The 10,359-nt window shown below is 49.9% G+C and overlaps 1 protein-coding gene across 1 annotated transcript in view; it reads right to left on the bottom strand.

Moving 5' to 3' along the window:
* LOC143692500 (uncharacterized) overlaps window positions 1–9,641 on the bottom strand; it is a 317,297-nt gene extending 307,656 nt beyond the window's left edge. The window contains 2 exon segments of the mRNA XM_077172734.1: window positions 9,240–9,360; window positions 9,636–9,641. Of these exon segments, the coding sequence (XP_077028849.1) occupies window positions 9,240–9,360; window positions 9,636–9,641 (127 nt within the window).
* Window positions 9,642–10,359: the final 718 nt, after the last annotated feature.

Consider the following 10,359-nt stretch of genomic DNA (forward strand, 5'->3'; position numbering starts at 1 on the left):
TGTGCCCTTGGTGGCATGGACAGAGCAGGGAGGGGGCCCAGGACATTTGTCAGCGCCAGCCTCTGTGTCCATGCGTTGGCAGCCCTGGCTGCTGAGCCCAGCTTTGGCCTGGGCTGAGTTTGGCTGTGGCCCAGCTCCATCCTCCTGCAGGGCTCAGGGCCTGTTCCCAGCCATGGCCAGCCCTGGCTGCCTCTCTGCTGGCCCAGAGGCCAGCAGAGCCCGGGGCAGGGCTGTCTGTGCAGCCTCACAGGTGCCAGGGGCTCTGCAGGAGCTGGCAGAGGCTGCCCAGCAGGGAGGCCATGGGGCACAGAGCCCCAGGGCTGCTGTGGGCACCACGGCACAGGGGCTGTTCCCAGCCGCAATGCTCCTGGCCTGGGCTTGGCCTGCACAGGGGCTGGGCCACCAAGGCTGGGCCAGCACAGGGCCACAAAGGGGCCACGCAGCCGCTCACGGGGCTGACAGCAAGGCCAGGCACACACAAGCAATTGCTGAGCATGGCCTGCGCTGGCCAGGCCTGACTGTGCCAAAGGCAGAGCTCAGCTGCCCTTGGGGGCTGCAGCAACACTCCAGAGCCCAAAGAGCCTCCATGGCTGGGCTGGAGACCAAGGCTGCAGCAGGGAAATGCAGGGCTGCTGCGGGATGGGGAGGCCATTGACTTCCAGCACACATCTCAGCTCTCTGATGATCCTGGCACCATGCTGGGCCCTGTTTCAGACTGGAGCAGAGCAGATGTTGATGGGACAGGAGCCCTGCGGGGCTGTCAGGGACCTGCAGCTTGCAAGGTGCTCTGCTCTCCCTCAGGTGCTCTCAGAGAGATCCAATCCCAGCTCAGTCCCTCAGGGCACAAGTGGCACTGCCTGTTCATGGGCACACAATTGATGTCTGCCTGGAAAGGGGCACAGGTGTTAATGCCTTTTTTTTTCATAATATACAAACAAATCTTTTTTATCTGTGTCAATTGAGCATTCTTAAGAAATGGCAAAGTTTTCCAACCAGGAACAGGAATTTTCTGGATCTACTGGATTCTTTGACTGATGGCAGAAGAAGAAATACTGATTTTCCCCTCTCCCTTTGCCACCAACATTCAGTCTAATATTTCATGAACCCCTTCCTTTAGGGGTTTCCGTCCCTCCTGGTTAAATGGCCATGTCTTAGGACATCTCTTCATTTAGAGCAGCTGGACCTATGTCTTTCGTATTGCTCCTAGACTGCCTCCTGTAGATGTTGTCTGGTCATGCCAATGCATCTCCCTTGATGGCCATCATGCTTTGAGCTTCAGGGAATTGCCCAATCTTTCAGAAGTTTAAATATTTCCTTAGTTGTAGTTTTTTCATTTATATCACCTCTTCTTATATCTTTGTCTAAAATCCTTAGTGTATGGAAATCCCTTGTGGATGGCAGACATGTCAGATGCTGCTGCAATGTCAGAAGGAGCTGGGAGAAGTGTTTTGATGTTTATTACATTTTATCATTTCACATTTTTTATGCTGGCCATGAAGAGAAACCTTTCTGTGCCTCTGAGTCTCACCAGTTCCTGACCCCCAAAGGACACAAACCTGATCAGTTTTGGTTCCCATGCCAGTGGCTGCACTTGGACCTCCCTCCATAGCCAGAGCAGAACTCCCTTGTCCCAGAAAGTGCCTGGCAAAGGAGGAATGAATGAAACCGGACAGGCTGTGGGAATCAGGGGCAGGGCAGAGCCACGGAGAAGAATGACTTTTGGCATTGGATGGGGCTGTGCCTTCCCTTGGCTTTGTTGGCTGACAAGAAATGCTCTGTGTCTCGGGCAGCTCCTTCTGCAAGGAAAGCAGGTGGGAGTTGGAGCCAAGGAGCTGAAAGCTGCAGGTGCAGCCTGGGCTGGAGGGAGCTCAGATTTGCACAAGGCTGCTCTGAGTGCCAGGGCTTGGATGGGGGAAATGGTGGGGCGGGGGTAGGGACAGAGTCTGATTGATTGTCAGCCATGAAGGGTCTTGATTTTCATATCCATTCAAACTGCATGAGGAGGTACTTGGATTCAATGTAAATTGGAGATTGCACATATCAATGAATTAAGAGGAAAAAAACAATAAATTGCAGGATCTAAAAATATTTACTTGCTGTCTTTTTATATATAATGCATTCACTTTTAATAGGCTTTTGAAATCTGTTGAATTAACCACACAAGATTTGGAAACTGAAATCAAGTTATTCCCAGAGGCTTGGCTTGTTCAGCTGTTCTGAATGTTCATGAGCCCTGGGACACTGAATTCCTGCACTGAAGAGCTGAAGGCTGAACAAGCCTCTGGAGCAGTGAAATTCAGCAGCAGCCTCCAAGTTGCTGAGGATGTCAGCAGCCCCCAGTGAGGCCATCCCTGCCCAGAGAGCGTGGGGGAATGGGCAGACAAGGAGAGCGTCCCTGGGGCTGGGGCAGCACAACTCAGAGGCACCAGCGGCTCCAGCTGGGCAATGGAGTGTGGAATGTGGCTGGGAAAGCCCTGCCTGGGCTGGGCCAAGCAGGACACACAAGCCCTGACTCGATCCCTAAAACAATTATCTCAAGGAGACATTTAAAAGGAATTACAATTGTTTGTGTCCTCTGAGTTAGGTGCACTGGAGAAATACCAGTACAAGAGATTCTAGGAGCTCAAAACAACCAAACAGCCTTCCCTGGGAAGTTCGGAAAATTGGAGAAACTTTGGCAAAAGGTTTATTATGACATTGTAGTGGTTTTGGTTTGTTAATTTAAGATTTTTCTATTCTTGACATTTCTTAATTAATGGATTGATGAGTATGGGGGGTTTTAGTGTCAGTTAATTATTTATCTATTTCTTTTATTGTGAGATTGTATTATGAGAATAGTAAAGTAGGCCTAAGATTTTTAAAGCGTATATAGAAAATTTTATTTAAAATAAATTTATAAAGAAAAAAGGTAGTAAGAATTAAAATGAATTCTCTCGAACACTTTTTTTCTTTATAACTTTTTCTTTTTACTGACAATGTTAAGTAAGTAAATTTAAAATTTCTAGTTGGTTTACTATTTCTAGAATAGTGTTTTTTTTAGTTTTCTTCGGGAGAGAAGTTTTTCTTGTTAAGGTTATGGAGATAATTTTTCAAGAAAAAAAATATTTTTTATGGTTCTTAATTCTTTCATGGATAACAGTTGTCAGGGGAACTTTGTTCTTGGGAAGTTGTTTTTATTGCTACAAGATTTTTTACAGCTTGTAGATGGGTCATGTCAACTTATGGGGTCCTGTTTTAAAGATGTGTTCTTTAAGGGTAAAAGTTTTTATTTTTTACTTTTAAAATTATTTTTATCTCTGGGAATAGAGATCTTCTCTTGGGAATACTGGATTAGTTGGATTTTTCTCCCTGCTGTTTAAACCTGTCATGAAATTACAGTTATTTTAACATTTGTTTATTTTAGTATGGAGGGTTTTTTTGATATTAATTGTAATTTTTTTCAAAAGTTTTTTGTGTTATAAAGAAAGAGTTGTTCCATTATCGTTTACAAGAAGATTTAAGTTTTAAGCTTAAGGTATTTTTTCTTCTTTTTTATTTGGGACTTAATTTCTCCTTTACTGATTTGATGGTTTTATATATTTTTTATATGATCATGGTGAGATTTTAATAGCTGTGGTTGGCTTTGTTCTGGTTGGGATTTTGTAGCCTCTTTTGTTTTCCTGTTTGGGAGTTGTTGGGGTTTGGTTTGGTCAGAATGGGGCTGATGGGGGTGGGGCAGCCTGGGGAGGGGGGAAGGGGCTCAGCCCATGGCAGGGTTGCTTGGTTTAGTTTGGTTTGGTTTGGTTTGGTTTGGTTTGGTTTGGTTTGGTTTGGTTTGGTTTGGTTTGGTTTGGTTGAGATGGGGGCCAGGGCCGGGGCCCGCTGCTTCTTTGTTGACTGGAAAAGAAAGAGGAGATTCCTGGGTTTTTTCATCTTTAGCATTTGTGTTTCACAGAGGTGCGACCGTGGTCACAGGGGTTTTCAGGATGAAGAAGAGACGAGAACGTTGACTTTATGATCAGAAGGCTTGATTTATTATTTTATGATATATGTTATATTAAGACTATAATAAAAAGAAATAGAAAGGAAAAGGTTTCTTCAGAAGCTAGCTAAGCTAAGTATAGAAAAGAATGAACAACAAAGATCTGTGTCTCAGACAGAGAGCAAGAGCCAGCTCTGCCATGAGTGGTCAGTAAATCCAAACATCCACAGGAGACCAATCACAGGTCTACCTGTTGCATTCCACAGCAGCAGATAAGCATTGTTTACTTTTGGTTGCTGAAACTGCAGCTTCTCACAAGGAAAAATCTTAAGAAAAGATTTTTCATTAAAGATGTCTGCGACACAGAGGCGTGTTCAGTATCTCAGTGGTTTAACAGATTGTCAGTTACACAAAAAGTTTTGTATTACTTTTAAAAATTCTTCTCATGTCAAATATGGACAGATATTCAATCAACAAAAAACACTTCTCAAAGCATTGACTTGGCCCATTCAACTTCACAAACTCTAGGGCTGTTCAATTTCATGTTAATGACAATTTACAGGAGCACAGAAATAGAAGAAGATGCAGAAAGAGAGAGAGACAAAAAAGATGCAGAGAGGCACACACACAGCTATCAACTCCTGCATTCCAACAGAGTTCAGATGGAAATTCCAAGAGGAGGTAGGGTCAAGATGTGTGCTTGCCTTGTGGTCAGCCTTCAATCCCCCTTGGTCTCCCTGGGCCCTTCCCCCAGGTGGGGCTTGGGCTCATTTGGTCCCTCAGGAGCTGGGCTGGGGGCTGCAGAGGTGGCTGTGGAGCATTGCCTGTGCTGTGCCAGGGACTGGCAGCCACTGCTGGGCTGGGATAGAGGCTCTGGGGGGATTGGGGTTCCAGGGCAAGGCAGGGCTGGTGTTCCAGGGCAGGGCAAGGCTGGACCTGCCCCTTCCTCCCCCACACACAAAAGGTTTTGATCCAAAAATCTCCTCCAGTCTTTCACAACAGTCAATATTGCAGGTGAAATCCCAATTCTGGCCATGGGCACCTGGACTAGGACAGTTCTTTTCCATAGGAAGAAAAGCCCCAGTTCTTGCCCTATTTCTGGTTTGATTGCCTGGATCTTGTTTGGTTTTGTTGTTGCTTTGTTTCCCTGCTGTGCCTGAAGTGACCAGTAAGGAGCAGAGTGACTCTTGCCAAGGAACTTTGTGCTGCTGTCCCTTGATATTAAATCTGGTTTATTATTAATATTTATTATCCCCTTGCTGGGGATTTTTTCAGTGCTCTCAAGGCCTCATTGGTACCAGGGTGAAGGAGCCCTGGCCCAGGTTCTGGCCCTGGGGGACATGGAGATGCTGCCGGGGGGTCCCTGTCCCCCTGTGCCACCCCCAGGGCCCCGGCCCCCCGTCCCCGTGTCAGGCTCTGGGGTCGATCTCGTGGAACATCCTCTGGGGGAGGCTGCGGCGCCAGGGGCGGGGGGACCCGGGGGGACAGGGGACCCCGCTGTGCACGAGCAGGGTTGGACTGCTCTGGGGGGAACTGTGAGGGGGGGGCCAGGGCAGAGTGACCTCCCCAGTGACCTCACACAGCCCCTGTGATGTCACACAGCCCCTGTGATGTCACACAGCCCCTGTGAGGTCACACAGTCCCCTGTGGTGTTACACAGCTGCTCTGTGATGTCACAGAAGACTCTGATGTCAAAGCATCACACTGCGATGTCACAGTTTGTTCTGTGATGTCACAGGCTGCTCTATGGTGTTACACAGCCACCCGGTGATGTCACAACCCACTCCCTCATGTCACAGAGCCACACTCTATGATGGCAAGATCTGCTCTATGGCCTCACACTATGATGCCACAAACAGCTGGGTGATGTCACAACCCCCTCAGTGATGTCACAAAACACTCTGTGATGTCATACTGCCACTCTGGAATGTCACAGCACACACTTTGACCTCACAGCCCCCTCTATGATGTCATACAGCCATGCCATGATCTTTCAGCCTGCTCTGTGATGTCACAGAATCCCCTCTATGATGCTGTAGCTGCTCAGTGACCTCACACAGCCCACTCTGTGCTGTCACACAGCCCCTTGCTGACATCACAGCTGCTCTGTGCCTCCATGACACAGGCACAGAGGAGCTGCTGTGACACAGCCCCCTCTGGGACATGCCACAGCCCCTGCCAGTACTGAGCCCGTGGGAGCTCTGTCTGTGCCCTGCTGGTGTCCCTGAGGGGCCCTGGCAGTGGCCCAGCCCTGCTGGGCTGTGCACAGGAGCTGCTCCTGGCCAGAGCTGTCTCTCTGCAGCTCTGCTGCCCTTGCCAGGAGCTGCCTCTGGGCCAGGAGCCTGGCCCAGCTCAGCAGCACAGACACAGCACAAGGGCTTTAATGACCCTCTGGGGCTTTGGTGATCTTTGCATCGAACTCAGTCCCTCAAAGTGTGCTCAAAGAACTTCTCAGGGACTCAAAAAGAGGGTGAAACACTGAAGTTTCTCATACTTTAAATAGATCCTTCTGAGGGACAGGACTGAGAAAATGTCCCCAGGATCCAGGCAGAGCAGAACACTGGTGGCAGTGATGACAGCTGGGGACAGGCAAGGCAAAGGTGTCTCTGGTGCTGAGCAAACCTGCGCCTCTGTCCCTGCAGGCTGTGGGCATCCCCCGGCTGCCCCACCTGGCTGGCCCCTTCCTTTGCTGACAGCTCTGCCTCCTGCCTGCCTCTGCCTGCCCACACAAAGCCTTGGGCTGCTCCAGGCTCCTGCTGGGGGACGTGCTGCACCACAGCCCTGCCCTGGCAGGGAAATTCCATTCTCCTGGTGTTCACTCTGGGCCTCCCCAGCTGCCCTTGGTGCTATTATGTCTTCTTCAGGCTCATTCCCACTATGAAGAATAGCTCCAGCCCCTCTGAAACCACCCTTCCATCCCTCCCAGGCTATTCCTGTTCTGTCCTCAGTCTCGACACCACTGACCCCAGAGCCTGCAGACTGTCCCTGCTGGTTTTGTGATGAGACCTCCAAACCCCATCTTGTGAGATTTTTGAGTCCTCTCCAAGGTCTGTGAAAATGGAAAAATAGTGATCAAAGTTATTTTCTCCCAGATCTTGCCATGACAGAATAAGGGTAAATGTCAATAAACTGAATGAGGGTGGATTTGCATTTGTTAGAAGAGGAAATATTTTACAATAATGACAGCGGCACAAAACTGCAGCTGTTTTTCCAGAGAAGTGGATTCCCCATCCCAGGAACGGTCCAAGAGCATGAGCTTTGGGCAGCCTGACCCAGTGAAATCTCCTGCCCTCCCCAGTGACAGAATTCCTGTAGTGTGGGTTCTCTGATGTGCTGGGTGCCCTCACAACGCTTCTGGCCAGAATGTCTGTTGAGGGCAGCCAGGCTGCTGCAGGGGCAGTGCCCTCACAGCCATCACCATGGCAGCCCTGTCCCCTGGGCCTGGCTCTGCCCTTTCCTCTGCCCCTGCCTTGGCTCTGCTGGCATGAAGAGTTTTGTCATTGATATCTTGTCCCCAAGGTACTGGGGCCAATGGCTTCCCAGTCAGGCTCCTGGAGCAGAAGTGGCTTTTCAGAGGCCAGCCAGGAATGAGCCCTGAGGCAGCAGCTCTGCAGTGGTGGCCACCAGGCCGGGCTGCCAAGGGAGGCTTCTGGCCATGGGCTGCAAGCAGCTGCTGCTGCCAAGGTGCCTTTGGTGCCTCAGGCTCTCCCTGGCACAGCTCCCAGCACGGCACTCTGCCCTTGTGCCCGAGGCCTTCCCTGTGCTGGGGCTGGCCTGGGGCTTTTCCTGCAGCGGGACCTGCCCTGCTGATGGCACAGGAAAGGCAGTTCCTGCTGGAGCAGGAGGCTCTGCCTGCAATGGGCTCCAACAGCTCCAGCAAGGCCCTGTTTGCAAAGGCCCCTGTGGGAAATGAAGGGGGGGGGGGGGGCACACTGATTTTGGGGTGAATATTGCAGAAACAAGTCTGACTCCTCCATCCCAAAGTTGAACATCCTTAGCGGGAGCTGAAGCTGTGACAGCGCTGGAAAAATCCCCAGAGAAAGGAACAACCAAGTGACACCACTGAGAGCTTCTGCAGAGCTGCTGAGCTGGCCCAGCCTGGGCACACCCGACTGACAGAGCAGCACCTCACACTAGAAAAGCCTTGTCCCAAATCTTAACCGCAGCATCTCCTGACATTTCCTTTCTTGGAGGGTGTAGAGTTTCCTCTCTGTATGGGGACACCCTCAAGGTCATTCACTGCTCCAGGCTGAGCCAAAGGGGTTTGCCCATGGTCATTGTTCTGGGGGACTGACATCAATCTCTGCTTAATTACTGGTTTAGCTTTAACAAAATTGCTTTGAAATCACTTCATAGTGTTTAATATAATATAATATAATATAATATAATATAATATAATATAATGTTATATAAATGTTACAACTCCAATACCTTGCTGTAAATATTTCTGATAAAGATAATTTTATTTAATAATTATCATAGTAGATAATTATATAAATATCTCTGTTTTCCTATCCTTAATCCTGTGGGACAAATACTGTAACGATTTAATTCCACCTTGATAATTTTTTACACACAAACACTTGAAAAGTCTGAGGCTGAGATTGGAACCAGCTGCTCCAATGCTCCACTCCTAGAAGGAGTTTAAGAAGTCTGGAGGTCCTTGGGGGTATCTGGGGATCTGTGGAGACTATTGGGGCTTCTTTCTGTACCTTCTCACCCAACAAAAGCTTCTCTAATAAACTTTGCCTGAAACTCCCACTGTGCCCATGACAGGAACCCCTGTGAGTGTCTGGGCCATCCCGGCTCTTTGGCAGCCTGGGCACTCCTGGGATGTCACCGTGGAGCCCCCGTGAATGCCTGTGACAGATGGGTGCCTTTGCAGCCCAAGGTGCCCTGGAATGTCACCATGGAATGGCTGTGACTGCCTCTGACCACAGGGCTCTTTACCATCCCAGAAAGCCCTGGGAGGTCTCCATGGAGCCCCTGTCTCTGCCTGTGACATTCCAGCTCTGAAATAGCCTGGAGACTCTTGGAAAATCCCCATGGAACCACTCTGAGGAACTGTGACAAATCTGATCCTTAGCAGGCAACCATCACCAGGACCATGTTGCTATGCTCAGTCCGTTGGCAACTCCATGGAGACCCCATGCCAGGGGTTGTTGCCATGGCAACCAGGGCTGGCACCAGCTAGGATACTCGGTTTCCTTGGGCCGGGCTTCAGAAATGGGATTCCCGTGGATGACGAGGGCAGAGCTGCAGCTGAAGCCCTTCCCACACTCCCCACACTCGTAGGGCCATTCCCCAGTGTGGATCATCTGGTGGCTGATCAGGGTGCTGCTCTGCCTGAAGCTCTTCCCACACTCCAAGCACTTGTGGGCCTTCTCCCCATTGTGAAGCTGCCCATGGACCACCAGCTCTGAGCTCTGGCTGAAGCTCTGTCCACCTTCCTGGCACAAGGTGGGTCTTTCCTCCTCAGAGCACCCTGGGCTGGGTTTGGAGCCCCTCCTCCTATGGAATCTCTGGGGCTTTTCCTCCACGTTGGAATTCTGCACTGTGGAGCCACTTAAAATGGCCTCTTCCAGGCAATTCTGCTGTGGGGATTTGTCCTCCCTGGTCTCCATCCTCAGCTCCTTGTCTGGGAGAGGAAGGACAAGGAGAGGATGGGATTGACCTCCATGCCACAGGGAAGGGGAAGGAGATCCCCCCAGTGCATCCCCGGCAGGACGGGGTTGGCAGCAGGGTTGTCCTGCAGCCGGGGGCTGTGCTGGGCTGGGAGATGGAGCAGGAGAGAGGGGGAAAGGGGCACTGACTTCCTCCTCACCTGCCTGGCTGTCCTAGGGCATTGTGTCAGTTTGAAAAGACAGGTGTCTGCTAAGGAAGGCAGGAGACTCCTTTTAAATGGAAAATGTTAATCCCTTCACTTGGAATTATAATTTTCAAAACAAGGGGCTGTCAAGCAAAGTCTTTGGGAATCGGAATAACAGTTCTTCAGAAGGAAAATTAAAAATACAAATGCAGTAGTACTAAAAACTACTTACAGAGTAAGAATGCGACCTGACACCCTGTGGGTCAGAGTGTTGGTAGCACTCCTGTTAAATGGTGGCTGCAGTGCTCCTGCAGTGACAGGTGTGGTTCTGTTGGAGCAGTGATCCTATCGAAAGGTGGAGTTTTCCTCTGAAGGTCCAGTTGTGGCGTCCATTGGCCCGGTCTTCCTCTGGGATCCAGTGGAGCTGAAAGCTGGTCTTCTGGGAATCTTGTGGGAAAAGGCTGACTCAGTTGTTCACATTCTCAGATTATATCCAGGTAGGAATGCTTGGCTCCTCCCTCTGGGCAGATCTTCTCACAATGGGATGATGGAATTTTTATCAGTGACACTCAATGGCCCATTAACAGAA

The sequence above is a fragment of the Agelaius phoeniceus genome (assembly GCF_051311805.1).
Source record: "Agelaius phoeniceus isolate bAgePho1 chromosome W unlocalized genomic scaffold, bAgePho1.hap1 SUPER_W_unloc_1, whole genome shotgun sequence".
Lineage (NCBI taxonomy): Eukaryota > Metazoa > Chordata > Aves > Passeriformes > Icteridae > Agelaius > Agelaius phoeniceus.